This window comes from Protobothrops mucrosquamatus, unplaced genomic scaffold, assembly GCF_001527695.2.
Source record: "Protobothrops mucrosquamatus isolate PMUCROS unplaced genomic scaffold, P.Mucros_1.0 scaffold2057, whole genome shotgun sequence".
NCBI classification, from domain to species: domain Eukaryota; kingdom Metazoa; phylum Chordata; class Lepidosauria; order Squamata; family Viperidae; genus Protobothrops; species Protobothrops mucrosquamatus.
In genome coordinates this window covers 175,204-193,619 of record NW_015388162.1, presented here as the reverse complement: position 1 = coordinate 193,619, position 18,416 = coordinate 175,204, and the positions used below count along the sequence as shown (strand labels likewise).

Genomic DNA, 18,416 nt, shown 5'->3' with positions numbered 1-18,416 from the left:
GGGCTTCTCCGCCAGCGCCTACGTGGCCAGCAAGCGGCTGGGGGAGAAGGCGCCCGCCCGCGCCGCCGCCCTGGGCAGCGCCTCGGCCGGCCTCTCCAAGCAAGTGCACTCCCTCTACAGCATGACGCCCTGCCCGTGACGCCCGCCCAACGCCCGGCCCGGGGCAGCGCTCCGCCCGACGAGCCCCATTAAAGCTTATTCAGAGTCGCCCGGGCTGCTGCCTGCTGCGATGCGCGCGCCGCCCGCGGCGGTCCCGGACCTGCAAGACGGCTGGCCAGCCGCGCCGCTCCTCGTCTGTCCGCCCGCCCGCGCGATTGTCCGCTGTTTCTGCATATACATCCATCCGTGTACCGTTGCTCTGTGTGCTGCTGTCTAACGCCCGTTCTTCCTCCGCTGAGCCCGGCCGCCCCCCCCCCCGCGGCTCTTCCTAAGGCAGAGCAGGTGACCGCCCTGCGCTTGTCCAGAGCAGCTGCTCCAGGCCAAGCCCCCCCATCACCCCCCAACTTAATGATGGCTTTGTCCATTTGCTCAGCAGCTGCCCCCGCCCTGCTTTCTGAAAAGGGGAGAGGGCCTTTCCCTCACCCACCCCATGGTTTTGGGGGGGTCCAATCTAAGGCTGCCTGCTCCAAGCATGTGCCCCCCCATTCAGGGCTTCTGAAACAGAAATATCTCTTCATGTGACCAAACCAAGATCACCCCCCCCCAAAGTATCCACAATTGTTTATGAAAGCTGAGCCTGGCTTTCCGTCTCTGCAGACCCTTCCCCTGGGTCCATCCTCCCCACACTGGCCCTGGGGGAGGGGGGGATTCTCTAGCAAAAGGCTGAATTCCTGCCCTGAAAGCAGCAGGAAAGCTCCCTGCCCCCTTTTGCCCTGTGCTGTGTTTCAATGGAAATCAATGGAAATCGGTACTCCTGCCCCTTCCAGAGCAGCAGCCTCCTCCCCCAGAAGTAGGGCTGGCAGCCAGGAGACCCTCCCCTCGCCAGCAAGGGGGGGGATCCTTTTCCCTGCAGACCAGAGAGAGTGGTCACCTCAGCTCCTTCACCCACTGTGCACCTGCAACATGGCACCAGGGACGAGGAGCGCCTGTCAGCCAGGCAGTGAGACTGCCCACTTCCCTGAGCGAGGCAGGAAGGCCGGGCCAGGAAGAAAAGTGCACCGCAGCCTTTATTGAGGGGAGCTCCAGCCCCTCCCCCTTTACTCCCCTCTTCCGGGGGGCTGGAGGGATGCAGAGAAACGGCCTTCATGGGACCCTGAGTCCAGTCACTAGGCACGGCCACGGAGCGCCTTCGGCAGCAAGGGAGTTGCCGGGTTTTCGGTGCCCAAACGGCAGGACCAGCTGCAAAGAAGGAAGTTCTTTCTCGCCCACCTGTGGGGGGGGGGCTCCTCCCTCTTTCACGCAGCTCTTTCCTCTTCCTCCTCCTGGTCCAGGCGCTGCAGCTGCTGCTCCACCTCTGGGGGGATCTTCACCTCCAGCAGGTTTTCCATCCCAGCCTCGGGCTCGTCACCAATCAGGACCTGCTCAGGGCAAACACCCCCAGGCCTCAGGGGGGCGCCTAGGAGCAGCCTGAAACTCCCCACCCCCTCTTCATCACAAGGGAAGGGTCCAGAGGGCCCCCCCACTCACCTGGATCAGCTTTTCACAGGCAGCGCGGACTCCGCGGTCCTCTTCCCACTTGTGTAACTCTCGCAGGACAAAGTAGGTGCCTTTGTCTCGCACCAGGATCCGCCCCGGTTTGGTGGCCGTGAGCTGTCGAGGGGAGGGGGGAGGTCACTGGCAGCAGGGCCTCTAGAGCAGTGTTTCTCAACCTTGACAATTTTAAGGCATGTGGACTTCAACTCCCAGAATTCCACAGCCAGCAATGCTGGCTGTGGAATTCTGGGAGTTGAAGTCCACATGCCTTAAAATTGTCAAGGTTGAGAAACACTGCTCTAGAGCAGGGGTCCTCAACCTTGGCGACTTTAAGACTTGTGGACTTCAACTCCCAGAATTCCTCAGCCAGCAAAGCTGGCTGAGGAATTCTGGGAGTTGAAGTCCACAAGTCTTAAAGTCGCCAAGGTTGAGGACCCCTGCTCTAGAGGGAAGCCATTGGCCTGGGGTGCTGCGCCCCTTGGAGGGTCACTTTTTTGGGGGCACTCTGGACCTCTTGCCCACAGCCAGAAAAGGAATCCAGCAGCCTGGTTGGGTGGGGCAGGCTCTTGGGGGGGAGGGGGATAGGAGACCCAGGCTGTGTCTTCCAGGCCTCCCCCTTGCCATCAAGGTCCACAACACAGGTGATGCAAGGAAGCAAGCCAGGAAGCAAAGGATCCCTCTTTTCCAGAGTTGCACAAAAGGTGCAGATTGGGACACACCGGGGGGGGGGGGGGCAGGGGGAGACTCAATTCACAGGGGTTTGTGGGGAAGCGCTGGGAGGCCCCTCAAGATCTTGATGGTGATGTGGGTGAGCTCCGTAGCCCAGGGGAAGCTGCTTCCAGGGCCCACTTGGCAGGTTCCTGGGCACCGAGCAGCCCCCACGTACCCTCCCCCCACCCGACCTGCCCACCTACCAGCAGGAGGGTCTCCAGGAGCATCTTGCGGATGTCAGCTTCCGGCTCCCGCTGCTTGTCGGCTGGCAAGTACTGCAGATCCAGGGGCAGCCCTGCGGGGTTCAGGAGCGGGTGGGTCAAAGAAGGGCGCAGGGCAGCGGCCGCGGTGCAGCCCCCGGGGGTCTCTGTCCCCCTCCCGTCCCCCTCCCGGAGAAGGCACCCACTTTCCATCTCGTCCTCCGGCAGCTCCTCGGGGCCCGCCAGGGGCAGGAGAAGGAAGGGCAGCAGGTCCACTTGCTCGCTCAGCAGCCACTCGTGGTGCCCTGGAAAGCAGACAGCCCGTGACCAGGCGGGACCGGCGCTGCTCGCCCAGAGCCGAAGCGAGGCCGGCGCCACTCACGGGAGTCGAAGCAGCAGTTCCGCAGCGTCCCCGCCACGCCGCGCCGTCGGACCGCCGAGCCCGCGTCCTGCGTGAAGGGCAGCAGCCTCTGCACCAGGCGCCTATGGGGAGAGCCGGGTCAGCCGCCGCGCCCCGCCAGTCCGGAGCGCCCCCTCCCCAGCGCGGCAGTCCCCCCCTCCCCCGGCCCGCCTTACCCGGCGCGGTCGAGCAGGGCGTCGCGGGCCTCCGGGAGCTGGCTCAGGTTGGCCAGCAGCGCGCCCAGGTGGTGCCAGGGCGCCCCGGGACGCGGGTCCGGCCCGCAGAAGGCCTCCAGCAGCGGCGGCAGCAGCCCCGCGCCGCCCCTCCGCAGCTCGGCCCAGAGCGCCCGGCAGGGGCCCTCCTCGCGGGACCAGTTGGCCAGCAGCGCGCAGGCCGGCTGGGCCAGNCCCGGCTCCGCCGCCAGGTTGACCAGCGCGTGCAAGGCGGGCTCGGCCACGGCGAGGCTCGGGTCGCCGCTCAGCGCCAGCAGCGCCTCCAGGAAGTCCGGCCGGTCGAGCAGCAGCCGGCGGCCCTCGGCGCCCCCGGTCAGCCCCAGCACGAAGCGGACGGCGCCGCCCTTCAGGTCCCCGCGGGCCTCGGGCCGGAGGAAGGCCAGCAGCTCCCGCGCCCGCGCCTCCTCCATGCTGGGCCGCCCGCTTCCGCGGTCGCAGCGCCCCGCCAATCCGCGCCCGGGGCTGGCGGGGGGGCGGGGCGAGAGAGGGCCCGAAGAGCTCCTTGGCCAATCGGAAGAGGCCTTTCGGAGCGCCGCCTCTCGGGAGTTGAAGTCCGGCTCGTGGCCGCATCCCCGGCGTGAGTCCGGCAGAGGCTCGGCCTGGGCGGGCCGCTCCGAAGGGGATCCCCGGGCGGGCTTTGGGGGAGAGGTTCGCTCCCGCTGGAAGAAGCGCAGGAAGCCGCTGCGGCTCCGGAGGGAAGTTTGCTAGGAATCGGCGCTCAAGGAGATCCCCGCTCCCGAATCCAAGGGTCGGGATCCCGCCTTGGGATGCGTGGCCTTTTCGGCGCCGTTTCTCTCCGCATCGATTAGGTCGTTGGCCGTGTAACACACTACACACACACACATCCATTTATTGCTCCTCTCTAACCAAACCCCGCCCGTCTCCAGATTTCGGCCCAGCACCCCTCAACCTCGTGGCCCCCCAACCTCTGCCTGTCCAGCCAACGCTGCCGACGTCAAGGCCTGGCCTTATTTTTTTTTTATTATTGAAAAGTTTTATAAAAGTTACAATATAAACCCCAAAACCAACCCCCCCCTAACCCCCCCTCCCTCCCCCACTTCTGGGGGAGCTGAATACAGGGTTACAAATATAATAATCATAATCTAACTAACATTAACCAACTATATAAATAACCAAGTCCGTAATGCGCTTTAACTCCCCTTTAACATAAATATTGACTGGAAACAGCCACCCAGTGGGCAAATTTTGGCTTCATTCTTTCATTCCTTCCATCCACATTCATCACCAAATGTGAGATACACACCGCCCCCCCCCCTTAAATCTGAACGACTTCAAGCGCCTTTTGAGAAAATTTCCATAGCAAGCTGAATTGGCCCCTCATGGGAACAGGAGGAAGAACCAGGTGGGAACTGGTGGCCCACCAAACCACCATATCCCTGGTTCTATCCCAGAGATTGTGCAGGTAGCATGCTGGCCTCGGCCAGGTGGGTTATGAAAAACTTTCCAACTGTCCCCTTATAATAATAATAATAATAATAATAATAAAGTTGAAAGGGACCTTGGAGGTCATGTAGTCCAACCCCCTGCTCAGGCAGGAAACCCTATACCATTTCAGACAAATGGCTGTCCAGTCTCTTCTTAAAAACTTCCAGTGTTGGAGCATTCACCGCTTCTGGAGGCAGGTTGTTCCACTGGTTAATTGTTCTAACTGTCAGGAAGTTTCTCCTTAGTTCTCCCCTTATTTACAGGGTCTGCCTCTGTACCCGCTGGTTCTGCTTTTGCTCCGGGCTGTCCAACAAGCTGCCACTGCTTTGTTGCAACCCGGTGCAGCTTGTTTGCATGCTTAATGCATGCATGTTGCATCTTCACAGCTCTGTCGGCTGCAGGCGAACCAGATTTTGCTCAGAATCCAGCACTGGACACCATTCCTTGAAGCCTTAGTTGGCACCTCACAAGTCACGGATCCCAATGTGTTTTATGTGTATCTATATTCGGCATAGTACCTTGTTCATAAAGTAGTCTCATCATCCAATGAATTGTTTTATTTTTTCCATTAATTTATACAATTTATAAGTTTACAGTCCTTCTCTTTACTATTTTTAGAAAAACACCCTTGTTTTTTAATAGCAATTGTACAAAGTACCCCTAATAAAGATGAACACTGAAACAATTATCAGAGGAAAACAGCTAAGAGCTGCTGGGGAAATCCACTGTAGGCTAACAAATATTGTAAGCACTCAAGCATTTAAGAAGTGAAAACAAGCTCCCCTAATTGCTTACAGGAAAAAAACACAACCCCGATTTCTATTTGTATTGCAGAAGCTCAGGAAGAACATGTCTCTTTTTCAACTGTGTCTGGAAGAACCATCACCATAATCTAGATTAGTGTTTCTCAACCTCGGCAGCTTAAGGCATGTGGTCAACCTGAAGACGCGTGGACTTCAACACATGCTTGAATTCTGGGAATTGGAAGTCCACCTATTTTCATCTAACTTGAACATTATTTTCAAAAATGCTTATCTAGAGAATTCCAGAACAAAGAACTTTTAGAGCAGGGGTCCCCAACCTTGGCCACTTTAAGACGTGTGGACTTCAACTCCCAGAATTCCCCAGCCAGCGCATGCTGGCTGGGGAATTCTGGGAGTTGAAGTCCACACGTCTTAAAGTGGCCAAGGTTGGGGACCCCTGCTTTAGAGAATTCAACGGAACGGAGAATTTGCAGAACGTTGCCCAGCATTGTTAAGAGTTTCCTCTCTCCCACTTCAGCAGTTGTGGGCAGGAGACAGGACTGTGGCTTCCAAGCCCTCTTCTCTTGCTTGTAACCCATCAGCAGGTGACCCCCCAATGCCCTCCATGTCTTGTTCTCCCGTTAAGCTCCAATGAGGGGGGGGCATCCACCTGCTTTTGCTCAGGAGACGCATTAGAGGCTCCCAGTGAGCCTTTTAAAAGAGCTCCATTTCAAGACCGAAGCTCAGAAATGAGACGGGCTTCTGCACAGATGGTTTACACAGAAATGGGTCTTCCGCTGCCAGAACACCGCCTGGAGGGGGAGGCTCAGACCCCTCCCCAAGTTTGAGCGGTGCCTGTGTGTGTGTGTGTGTGTGCATAGGCGGAAGAGCTACAGCTCAAAGCAAGTCTTCTCGGCTGGGAGATTTGCCTCTTCTTCCTTCATGGTGAGGCTTGGGGGCTTCCCGCGTGTTCCCTTGTTGACTCCGACCCAGAGGAGGCCTGTCGGGGTCAAGGAAGAAGGAGATCAGACCTCCTGCCTGCCAAAGGCCCAAGGCTTCCAGGTGGTCTGTTCCAGAACGAAGAGCTACCCTGCCCTGTCTCCCTCCCTCCAGCTGGATCGCTCCTCCTCCATAAACAGAACAGCGTGGACCTCGAACGCAGAACCGGCCCCGGGTGAAACAGCCCCAAATGCCAGGGGAGCCATTCCTCCCCAGCCTCCTCCTCCAGGGCCAGGGGAGGCCTAGTGCAAAGAGGCCAAGAGGCGCCTCTGCACTCTGGAGAGCAGCGAATGGGTCCTTCTCTTGCAGCGAGGAAGAAGGGTGGCAGATTCCCCAAAGGCTGTTGCTTGGCGTGGGACTTAGGGCTAGGCCAGGGGTAGGCAACCTCGGCTCTTTTACGACTCGTGGACTTCAACTCCCAGAATTCCTGAGCCAGCCATGCTGAAGGGAAAGAGAGAGGTTTCCAACCTGAGCCATGCTGGCTCAGGAATTCTGGGAGTTGAAGTCCACCAGTCATGAAGGGGCCAGAGTTCCCCCATGCTGGCTCAGGAATTCTGGGAATTGAAGTCCACGAGTCATGAAGGAGCCATAGTTCCCCCATGCTGGCTCAGGAATTCTGGGAGTTGAAGTCCACCAGTCATGAAGGGGCCAGAGTTCCCCCATGCTGGCTCAGGAATTCTGGGACTTGAAGTCCACGAATCATAAAAGAGCCAAGGTAGCCTACCCCTGGTATAGGATCAGAGCTAATAGCTGCTCCAAAGCTGTTGTACCTGCAGAATGGGTCACTGCCAGGGGCTCACCCTCGGGGTCCTTGACCACCTGAAAACAGAAGACCAGCACCTGAGTTTGAAGAACCGAGAGAGGCCGGGAGCACCCAAATCTATCATTCCGGTCAGAGCGTCTCCGCTGCGCCTGGCTGCCTCCTGCCACTGGGCCTCCCACCCTCTCCCTACCAGCCGGACTCCCCCAACATCTGCTGCCCACCCCCCCATCTCGACAGCGGCTCTCCCCAGGAGCTTCCTCACCCCGGATGGTGGACTCTGCCAGCCGAACTGGGCTCTCTCAATTGCCCCAGGCCAAAGGGCATGTACTGGCTGACTTGCCAAGCAAAGACTGCCTGCTGCCAGCTGGCTCCAGCAGCCAGAGAGACATTTTCCTTGGGGGCTCCAGCAGCAGCTTCCCCCAAAGCCCCCAGCTGGCCAGCCACTGAAGGGCAGCTCTCCTCCGGTCTCACTACAATCCAGAAAGGGATCGGAGGAGAGCTGGACGGCTGGGAGGTCAGCAAAAGAGATGCCAATCTCTAGCTCAGAGGTCCCCAACCCCCGGTCCGTGGACCGGCACCAGGCCGTGGCATGCCAGCAATCGATCCGCGTAAACAAGCGAAGCTCCATCCATGGGATGCAGGCAGCACACGAAATCAGGCCTCCTCTGGTCCACGGAAAAATCTTTCTCCATAGAACCGGTCCCTGGTGCCCAAAAGGTTGGAGGCCTCTGCCTAGCTGCCCCCCCTCCCCTCATTTATTTCCTGTGCTTTTACAGCACTGAATCATCAATCTAAACAGCTTCAATCAATCAATCAATCAGAATAGAGCTGGGAGGACCCTTGGAGGTCTTCTAGTCCAACCCCCTCCAGGGGTAGGCAACTTTGGCTCTTTTATGACTCGTGGGCTTCAACTCCCAGAATGGCTCAGGAATTCTGGGAGTTGAAGCCCACGAGTCATAAAAGAGCCAAAGTTGCCTACCCCTGCGGCCTAGACCACTCCAGACCAATGGCTGTCCAGTCTCTTCTTAAAAGCCTCCAGTGATGGAGCCCCCACCACTTCTGGAGGCAAAAGCTGTTCCACTGGTTAATTGTTCTCACTGCCAGGAAATGTCTCCTTAATTCTAAGTTGGTTCTCCTTGATTAGTTTCCGTTCATTGTTTCTTGTTTCCCATCTACAGCATGCTTGTAATTATTTTTAATTAAATTATTTTAATTGTTTTAAATTGTTCCCCAATTACAGTTGAGACGGTTTTCCAATCTTCCCAGCAACAGGGATGTCCTGCACTGTCATGTTCTACTAGTCTGCCCGCATCTGACTGATTTTCCCTCCGGGGAAAGACTGACGTGGGATTGATTAATCCCCAGCTCATGTTCATCTGAGCCACGAATGTGGTCTGGTTCTTGATGCCTCGTCTCCTCGCTGCTATGAATGGGACCAAGACGGACTCTAGTGGGAGGGACAGGTTGCAGCCAAGGAGGGGGTCCCTCCCACCAAGGGGACCCGGAAAGGAAAGCCAAGCAACCCCTTCCTTCTGAAGTGGACCCCGCAGAGCACCAGGCTGCCCCAGTGGGCATCTTTCCTAATCTGGCTTTTGGGCCTCCCACGAACACTTACCGGACATGGAGGGCCATCTGGAAGGAAGGTGCCTTCTGGGCTGCAGCTCCCCAGGAGGGCTGCGGAATGGGTGGTGGGCTTCGTTTCTGCCCTCTGGCTGCATCTGGAGAAGGGCAGAAGGGAGCAGGGGTAGCCAGGCCCTCCCGACTCTTCCCAGCTCCCACCGATAATTTAACCCGCTTCGCTCCTGCAGTGACCTAATCCCGTCTGTCTCCTTTGCCGAGGCTAAAGCATATAAGGAACGGTGGCTGGAATTGGGTATGTCTAGTTTAATGAAGAGAAGGACGAGGGGGGACAGGATAGCAGTCTTCCAGTATCTCAGGGGGTTGCCACAAAGAAGAGGGAGTCAAGCTATTCTCCAAAGCCCCTGAAGGCAGGACAAGAAGCAACGGGTGGAAACTAACCAAAGAGAGAAGCAACTAGAACTAAGGAGAAACTTCCTGACAGTCAGAACAATTAGCCAGTGGAACAACCTGCCTCCAGAAGTGGTGAATGCTCCAACACTGGAAGTTTTTAAGAAGAGACTGGACAGCCATTTGTCTGAAATGGTACAGGGTTTCCTGCCTAAGCAGGGGGATGGACTAGATGACCTCCAAGTCCCTTCCAACTTTATCATCATCATCATCATTTTACCTGCTGTGTCATTTTATAATTGGTGGTTTTAATGTTTTTATGTTATAAGCGGCCCTTGGATACAAGATGGGCGGCAAATAAATTTCATAATAAATAACCAATAAATACTCCAGCCTTCTGTTCTCTGTGGCTAATCTGGGCCCAGAAAACAGGGGCCTCAGATCAAGGGCAGAGCGGGAGACGGTTGAGCCCTGTTGAGCGAAAGGGAAGAGAGGATCTGCCCCCCTTGGAGAGTGTCTGGGGGAGGAAGAGCTGTGCACCCCACATACGAGGAGTTTTACAATCAATTACAATTAGAATAGAACTGGAAGGGACCTTGAGGTCTTCTAGTCCAGCTCCCTGCTCAAGCAGGAGACCCTATATGCCATTTCAGACAAGTGGCTGTCCAGTCTCTTCTTAAAAACCTCCAGTGACCACAACTTCTGAAGGCAACGTCCGTTCCACTGGTTAATCGTTCTCACAGTCAGGAAGTTTCTCCTTATTTCTAGCCTGCTTCTCTCCTTGATTAGTTTCCATCCAGCGTTTCTTGTCCTGCCTTCAGGGGCTTTGGAGAACAGTTTGACCCCGTCTTCTCTGTGGCAGCCCCTCATGTCCCCCTTAGTCCTTCTTTTCTCTAGACTGGCCATACCCAAATCCTTGCAGCCGTTCTTCCTATGTTTTAGCCTCCAGGCCTTTAATCCTCCTAGTTGCTCTTCTCTGCACTTTTTCCAAAGTCTCAACATCTTTTTTTTGCAATATGATGACCAAAACTGGATGCAGCATTCCAGGGGTGGCCTTACTAAGGCTCTATAAAGCGGTACACGTTTTGAAGGAGTCTGCCAAGAAAGACATACAAGGGGGGACCCCTGGCCCCAAGAGTCGCCCCCCCCAATACCCCAGCTGAACGTGGATGTTAACCCACCCGTGAACCTCCTCCTCCATGGCCAGGGAGGGTCTTCTCGCTGAAGCTACCCTAGAATCGGGGCCTGGCCTGCTGGCTCCGGCCTTTGGGGGAAGACCAAACCGATTCCAAATTCAGCACAGAATGCAAGAACTTACTGCAGCCCAGGGGAGCCGGCAGGCCCCGCGGAGTGAAGCCTGGTCTTCTTCTCCAGCTGCGACAAGGCCCCCTCCTCCCCTGCTCTCTTTCTGCCACGGGGGTGCCAGGGAAGAAGAGGGGGCTGCGACGGCTGCCCAGCAGCGGCATCGGGAACGATGGGCTCAGGAGTAGAAGCCACTCGGGGTTCAGTTGACTCAGCGCTTTCCGGGCTCTGCTGGGAGAAAAAAATAGGGACTAAACCATGAATTGCAACCTAAAAATCAGGGGATGCGAGTTCTAGTCCTGTCTTAGGTATGAGGGAACCTGGGCTAGCCCCTCTCTTTCAGTCCAACCCACCTCACAGGGTTGTTTTTGTAGGGAAAATAGGAGGTGTGTTTGATATGTTTGCTGTGTTAAGTTATCTGAAAGAATAATAAAGGCAGGACAAAAATCAAATTGGTAAATAAAAATAATCCAGCAGTAACCAAGGCTGCAAGATGGAGAAGTATTTGGATTGTGAAATAGGGATGGTTTCTGCCTTCCTGCCCAGAGGGCGCTGGGGCTCCAGCAGGCACGGCTGAAACAAGAGGGCTTCACCCAACGTGGGGCGCACAGAGGCTGCCACCCCCCTCCCACACACACAGCGCTTTTCCACGCCAATTTCCACATCAACGGGTACAAAAGCCTCCCATTCCTCACCTGGCCTGGGTCGGAGACTCCCAGCGACACAAGCGTCTCCCGTCCTTGCTCCGGGCTGAGCTCCTGCACCCGGGAGGCGGCGCTGAGCCTGGCTGCCAGGCAGTCCCTGAGCTTGGGAAGCTGCCTCTCGCCCTGGGACGCTTCCCGGATGACCAGGGCCTCCTGGCTGCACAGCCCTGGAAAGAAGCAGCAGAGCAAACCCTGGTCATTATCCTGGCCCCTCTGGGCACCAGGGCTGGCTGGGGGAGGAGCAGGGAAGGGCTGACAAAGAGGGTCTCTTGAGGGCCCGTGCCAAGCTGTGGCGCAGAAGCCTCCGTGCAGGGCAGGTGCCAGAGAAGACGCTGGACGGAGGCTGACGGACCTCGCCTCCCCCCAGCAACGGCAGCCCTTTTGCCTGGCTTCCCTTCCTGCTTCTGCTCACCAGGGCTGGGCATCGGGATTCTGCACTGGAAGCAAATTTCCCGGGCGGCTTTTGCAGAGACGTGCAGGATCAGGCAGCCCAGAGGCAGGCAGCATTCCCAGCGGGAGACCTTCCTGAGGGGGAGGGCTGCCTTGGTGGGGTCACCTGGAAAGACAACCGCAGCACAGGTCAACCGGGGGGGGGGGGCTCCATCTGGCCTCCCCACACAAAACCCGCCTTCTAACTTTTTAGAACTAATGCCAAGCCAGGATCCCGCCTTGGGCACCCAAAAGCCGTCTTATTTTGCCCAAGTTACCAGGTGGGGCTCCGAGGCTGGGCATCGTCTGGAGCCAGTGCTTGGACTGAGGGACCCCTACAGGAGGTCCTCACTAAACAGCCATTTGGTCAGCAGTTGTTGAAAGTTATGAATGGGACGCATGCCCAGTTCTTGAAGTTACAGCTGTTGCAGTGCCCCTCTGCTCACTGGCTCAACATTTGGGGGCTTGGGGGGGTTGAAGTAGACCCTCTCCTGCCAAAGGGAGCTGGCTTGGTCCCTCCTTGGCCCCTGGCAAAGAGGCAGAGGGACGATGTGTGAGGCTCCCACCCAGTGACCACAGCCGGCACTAATGGAGCCGCCATCGTGAAGCAATGCAGTTACGTGTTTGGCCAAACAGCTGCTTTGCTTAGGGACGGAAGTCCTGTTCCAATTAGGGTTGTTACACGAGGACCATCTGGACTGTTGCTGGACAGCAGCCACGGAGGCCCTTCTCTGCTTCCAAGTCGGGGTCCCCAACCCCTGGGCCACGGCCTGTTTGAAACCGGCCCGTGTGAGCGATGGGCAAGCGAGCGTGTGAAGCTCCAGTGGCAGGAGCGGTGGGCACGTGTGCTTGCACGCGAAGCTCCACTTGTGTGAACGGAAGGCGCGCCCGCCGGCTGCTTGCACCAATGGAGTTGTGTGCAAGTGCTCACGTTTGCCATTCACGTGGCCACCCACGCTGGGCTGCCAAGGTGGAAACATTGGGGATCAACAGCAAACTCTCCCCATTGCTAGAGGGACACAGGGGCCGGCCACTTTAGGAGATTCCTCTGCGGCAGCGCCCGCCTGGGGGGGGGGACACACGGAGGGTCATGCCAGGACGCATCGCTCAACGTGAGGCCCACTCAGAGAGTGGCTGTGGGGCATCAGGGCCACTGTTTTCAAAGGCCACTTTTGCCCAAAGCTAGCTGCAGAGCGGGACCAGGACCCATCAGTCAAGGCCAGCCTGGCACCTCTATGCCCCCCTGCCCCTCTTCTCCAGAGGGCCCAAGCGCCCCACCCACCATCAGCTGAGACGAGAGGCCCCACAAAGAAGCCACCGAGCAGCTTCTGGATCAAGCCCCTCATCCCCTGCACGGGCACCTGTGCCAGCCCTTCTCCCAACACGGTTAGGACGCTCACCTGCCAGAGTTAAGGTGATGCGATCCTCGGATACCTTTAAACACAAAAAGAGACACTGGAGTGAGAGGGAGCTAACTTGGGCCTGGAAAGGAGGAAGCTTAAATGAAAGGGCAAATGAAGAAAAGCCACTGGCACCTTTGGGGCAGGAAGTGGGCACGCAGGAAGACACCAACAGCCCAATCTGTGGGGAGAATGACTCCGAGAGAAGCGTTAACTCCAGAGCAGAGAGGAAAACCCCCCTCACACACACACCTCGGGCTCATTCTGGGCTCACACCCGCAACTCAACCGGCTGTTTCCTTCTACTCCAAGCGCGGATTTTCCCCTCAAGATGCTAAATTCTGGGCGGGCCTTTTCGGCAGGCCCTCCGGCTTCCCCTGAAGGGCACCTGAGGCAGGCAAGCCAAGCGGAACGGTCGCAAAGAGGAGCTGGCAGGACCTCTGCTTCTCCTGCCGGAGTGACCAGGGGCTGATGAACCCAGCCCTTTGGCTTTACAGTCCTCCACTTACAACAGCCTGTTTAGTGACCGTTCAAAGTTTCAACAGCACTGAAAAAAGTGACACGACCCCTTTTTCACACTTATGGGCGTTCCAGCGTCCCCAAGGGTCACGTGATTAAAATTTGGATGCTTGGCAACCGACTCGTATTTATGACGGTCGTGGTGTCCCGGGGGGGTGTCATGTGATCCCCTTTTATGACCTTCTGAGAAGCAAAGTCCATGGGGGAAGAAGCCGGATTCTCTTAACAGCCATTATACTAACTCAGGGGTAGTCAACCTTGGCTCTTTTATGACTCGTGGACTTCAACTCCCAGAATTCCTGAGCCCCAGAATTCCTGAGCCAGCATAGCTGGCTCAGGAATTCTGGGAGTTGAAGTCCACGAGTCATAAAAGAGCCGAGGTTGCCTACCCCTGTACTAACTTAACAACTGCAGTGATTCACTTAAGAACTGTGGCAAGAAAGGTCGTAAAACGGGGCAAAATTAACAAGTGTCTCGCTTAGCAAATGGAAATTTGGGGGTGCAACTGTGGTCGTAAGTTGAGGACTGCCTATATTAACAACTTTGGACGCTGCGGTGAAACACTTTGTAAAGCCAGGCACAGTTTGGAAGGAGATTTCTGCCAGTCCTGAGGGGACCGGTTTTGCCCTCGTCGCCGCCCAGGTGCCGCCTGCCAGCATCTCCTCAGCCCTCCCCCACTGCCCCTCCCCTCGAGCCCAAAGGCAAACCGCGACCTACCTCAATGTCGGAGAAGCGGGGGAGAGAGAGGGCTCCGACTTGGACATCCATGGACGTGGCCGGAAGGCTTACGCGACCCCTATTTCCCGGCAGTTTGGCCTCAGTCCCCAGAGGCCGGTCCTCTGGCTGCAGGGCCACGGGCAGCATGTAGTCCACGCCCGAGCGCTGGCAGATCTTGTCCACTTTGGCACAGAGATGCTGAAGTTCTGGGAAAGGACGGCATAAGAGCCAGTTAAATCCCTCTCCGAGCTGCCACATCCCAGGATGAGAATCGGTACGAGGGGCGTGATGGCATTTGCCAATTTCCCCTAAGGCAGGGGTCACCAAACCCCGGGTCCGTGGCATGCCAGCAACCGGTCCACACAAACAAACGAAGCCCCATCTGCGGGATGCAGGCAGCACACAAAACGACACACCCTCCGGTCCGCGGGAAAGCCTCTCTTCACGTAACCAGTCCCTGGTGCCCAAAAGGTTGGGGGCCTCTGCCCTAAGAGAAGTGGCAAAGGGTGGCCACACCAAATACCGATTTGGTTTGGCGTTCTCTTCTGTTCATTTACTTTCCATTTTGTTAACTGATAAAAAATAAACTATTAATGCTTCTGCTTCTGAAGGCATTCTGAATCGCACAAGGGCCTAACACAGGGGTTAGGCACAAGGGCCTAACACAGGGGTAGGCAACCTCGGCTCTTTTAGGACTCATGGACTTCAACTCCCAGAATTCCTGAGTCAGCATAGCTGAATCAGGAATTCTGGGAGTTGACGTCCATGAGTCCTAAAAGAGCCGAGGTTGCCTACCCCTGGCACAGTACTACATGGTGCAGGCAGAACAGAGCTGGGCTCCAGGAAAAGCACCTGGCGGAGACCCCCAGGGGGCTCAAGAGTGGCTGCTGGAGGGCAGGACAACCATGAGGTAAAAGGGCTGCCTCAAAATTGTATTCAAAAGCTGCGTGATGGGATGCCGCAAGATTCAGACCTGGCTGTTTACCTTTAATTTTATTTATTCTCGGTTTCAAATAAAATATTAAAACATTAAAAAAACCCCGTATATAAAATTTAAAAGAGGCAAAGTTGATTAAAATTCAATGTTAAAAGTTAATTAAAAGGTGTGGTGGGGGTGACCTTCAGGGCTATGTGCTCCTCTGTACTCCCCAAGAAAGACAGCAGATTCCAGGTTTTTCCGAAACGCCAGGAGAGGAGTGTGTGTGTGTCTCACCTCTGGAGGGAGAATCTTCCAAAGGGCGGGGGCAATTGCAGAGGACCCCTCCCCCAATTGGAATTCTTTAGCTGATGGGGTCCACAATGCACCCACTCTGCCCGACTGGATGGGACTTCCGGTTTGCCGTACGGCCGCCATGGACGGCTGGGAGACTTGCTCTCTCTCCCCCGTTCAATTTTGCATCGATGGGGGGCCCTAAAAAGGGCCGAAAGTCGCCCTGAAGAGGCAACCAGGAAGGAGGGGCTCTCGCTGAATCGCGGGAGAGCAGCAACTCTCCCATCGGAACTGGTGATCCCCCCAAACCGGCAGACGAAAGGACCGACCATAGAAATATGGCTCATCCCTAGGCCACGGAGAGGCTTTAAAGGTCACAAGCAACACCTTGAATTGGGCCCAGAAGCAGACTGGCACCTGCAGCAGGGGCCAAGGCACTACCGGTGCCATCTTGGGGGCACCAAAGACTGCTCAGGTGGCTGCATTCTGTACCAGCTGAAGCTTCCGGACAGTCTCCAAGCGTTGCCCCTCCATCTCAGACTCTGATGTGATGGGACCAGAAGTGCCCCAGGTTTCAGGGGAGAATTTCCCCTTGCTAGGTGGGGCAGCTGCGGCCTCTTCCCGTTGGGCCTGGGGGCAGATCCCCCCTCGGGGCAGGTGAGCAAGGCCTGCCTTACCTGGAAGGATCTCCTTGTTCTTCTGGACCGGCCTCAGCAGTGGCTCAAACTGCATCCTTATGGAGGTGGCCAGCTCCTGGGCCACGGTCTTCAGGTTGCAACGGATGGACAGCTGGGGGGGAAAGGAGGAGTGAAGCTGCCTGGCCAGGCCAAGGTCCTCTCTGCCCCCTCCCCAAACAGCAAGTGGGGGAAGGGGGTCGCACAGCCACCTGCTGGACCCCCCCCAGGGACGGCTGCGGTCTTCCCTCGGTCAGGAGGGGCCATGATGGAGTGCAGCCGTCCCCACACAGGTCAAGCCTGGGAAAGGCTACAGGGGGTCCTCGACTTAACAGGTCTGTTGCTAAGTGAGATACTTACTGTGGGCTTTGCCCCACTCTACGAGCTTTCCCGCCAGAGTGGTTAAGCGAATCGCTGCGCTTGTTAAGTTAGGAATATGGTCGCTAAATGAATCTGGCTTCCCCACTGAGTTTGTTTGCCAGGAGGTCGCAAAAGGGGATCGTGTGACCCCGAGACACAGCAGCCGTCATAATTAGGAACCGGCTGCCAAGTGTCCCAATTTCGATCACGTGACCGTGTGCTGCAATGGTCGTAAACAGTGTTTTGTTAAAAAAAAAAAAAAAGGTGCCGGAACTCACACACGTCACACAACCTGCCTTGCCTACCCTACAAGGTTTACCTTTGTAGTTGAAAAAAAACCCCTTCCGACAGACCACTGGCCATTTTGGGGCAACCTCACCTGGAGGAGTTCCAGTTGCTGCCACAGCTTCTCCACGGCCAAATCAAAGATGGCGTCCTTCTTCTGGTGGATGAACGTCTCCATCTCCTCTTTCATTTTTCGGAAGTATCCCGGGCCAGAGAGTCGGGAGCAGGCTGCAAAACGATTTCACAAGTCGGTCTTGCCCTGCCGTGGATCTGGCATCCTTCACACTGCCCCGGGGGACAGCCCTCGGTTTACAGCAGTTCATTTAGTGACCATTCAAAGTTACAACGGCACTGAAAAAAGGGACTTATGACTGTATCTGTCACTTATGACCGTTGGACACGTGATTTACATTCAGATGCTTGAAAAAGGACTGACATTTATGATGGAGTTGAAGGGCGTAAGTCATAAAGGGGCCATAGCCAGCATGGCTAGAGGGGCCATAGTTCCCCACCTCTGCAGTAAGCCATAAATTAGTATTTTTTCTTAGGCCTGCTTCTGGCTTTTGTACAGCCCAGGGAATGCCGGGTCTCCTCTCCCCTCCCGCCCAACGTAGCTCCAGAAGACAAACTTCTCCAGGTTTCACTGCAGCCTCTGGGCAAGAACCCCTGGATGATGGGAGCCCCCCTGCAGTAGATTACCTGCATATGCTGGTTCCATGCCAGCCTGAATCGCCGGTATCAAGAGCCGGGAGATTGTCCGCTGCTTTCTTGTAACGGAACTCATCTGATCCAAGGTAAAATTGAGCAACTGGAGGGACGGAAGAAAGGAAGGAAGGAAGGAAGGAAGGAAGGAAGGAAGGAAGAAAGAAAGAAAGGAAGGAAGGAAGGAAGGAAGGAAGGAAGGAAGGAAGGAAGGAAGGAAGGAAGGAAGGAAGGAAGGAAGGAAGGGAGAATCCGGTCAGAGTCCCCTGTCCCACAATGGGACCCTCACCATGCTGTTTCCAGTGACCCCCCACCCTTAAAAAAACCCAGCAACGGTGCCTTCTGGAGGCCCAGATGGGGGTCACGGGCGCCGCAAAGCCCCCGATGCAAGTTTGGTGGGCACAGACCGCCCCAGCCTCACCCGTGCTTGAGTGGCTTCCATCTGCTGAGCGCAAATCGCATGCAGGGCTTCGGAGACCGGACCGTGCCAGAGCAGCTTCTTCTTCAGGCCTTTGAAGAAGGACTTCAGCTGGGCCAGGAGGGACCTGGTGAAGCCCTCGATGGAGCTCACCAGCCTGGAGCTGCGCAAGGGGAGAGAGAGCGGACGAGGGCCCCATCAGACCCTCAGGCAACCGGCAGGCCTCCTTCGGGACCAGCTCCTCCCTCCCTCCCTCCTGCGGAAGCAGCGTCCTGGGTCCGAAAGCCCAGAGCGAGCCCCCCTAGGGCAGCCCCACACCCTCCCTTTCCCACCGGCTGGCCAGCCTGAAGAGCAGCCCCCTGCTGCAGCCCCTCAACGGGCGGGGGCGGCCCTGGGATCCTCGACTTACAACCACAATGAGCCCAACAATTCTGTTGCTAAGCAAGACAGTTTAGTGCAGGGGTAGGCAACCTTGGCTCTTTTATGACTCGTGGACTTCAACTCCCAGAATTCCTGAGCCAGCAGGAATTCTGGGAGTTGAAGTCCACGAGTCATAAAAGAGCCAAGGTTGCCTACCCCTGGTTTAGTGAGTTTTGCCCCGT

At 56.6% G+C, this 18,416-nt stretch overlaps 2 protein-coding genes across 2 annotated transcripts in view; one reads left to right on the top strand and one right to left on the bottom strand.

Annotated features, from left to right (window-relative positions):
* Positions 1 to 139, top strand: part of LOC107294686 (testis-specific serine/threonine-protein kinase 5-like) — an 11,597-nt gene extending 11,458 nt beyond the window's left edge. The window contains exon 9 of the mRNA XM_029285674.1: positions 2 to 139. Within this exon, the coding sequence (XP_029141507.1) occupies positions 2 to 139 (138 nt within the window). The remainder of the gene's footprint in view (position 1) is intronic.
* Positions 140 to 1,040: 901 nt separating this feature from the next.
* Positions 1,041 to 3,586, bottom strand: HGH1 (HGH1 homolog). The gene is made up of 7 exons (XM_015823938.1): positions 3,120 to 3,586; positions 2,926 to 3,026; positions 2,750 to 2,848; positions 2,547 to 2,638; positions 1,627 to 1,749; positions 1,404 to 1,517; positions 1,041 to 1,055 (listed from the first exon to the last, which is right to left on the bottom strand). Exons 1-7 carry the CDS (start codon positions 3,584 to 3,586, stop codon positions 1,041 to 1,043), a joined length of 1,011 nt encoding a protein of 336 aa, XP_015679424.1.
* Positions 3,587 to 18,416: the final 14,830 nt, after the last annotated feature.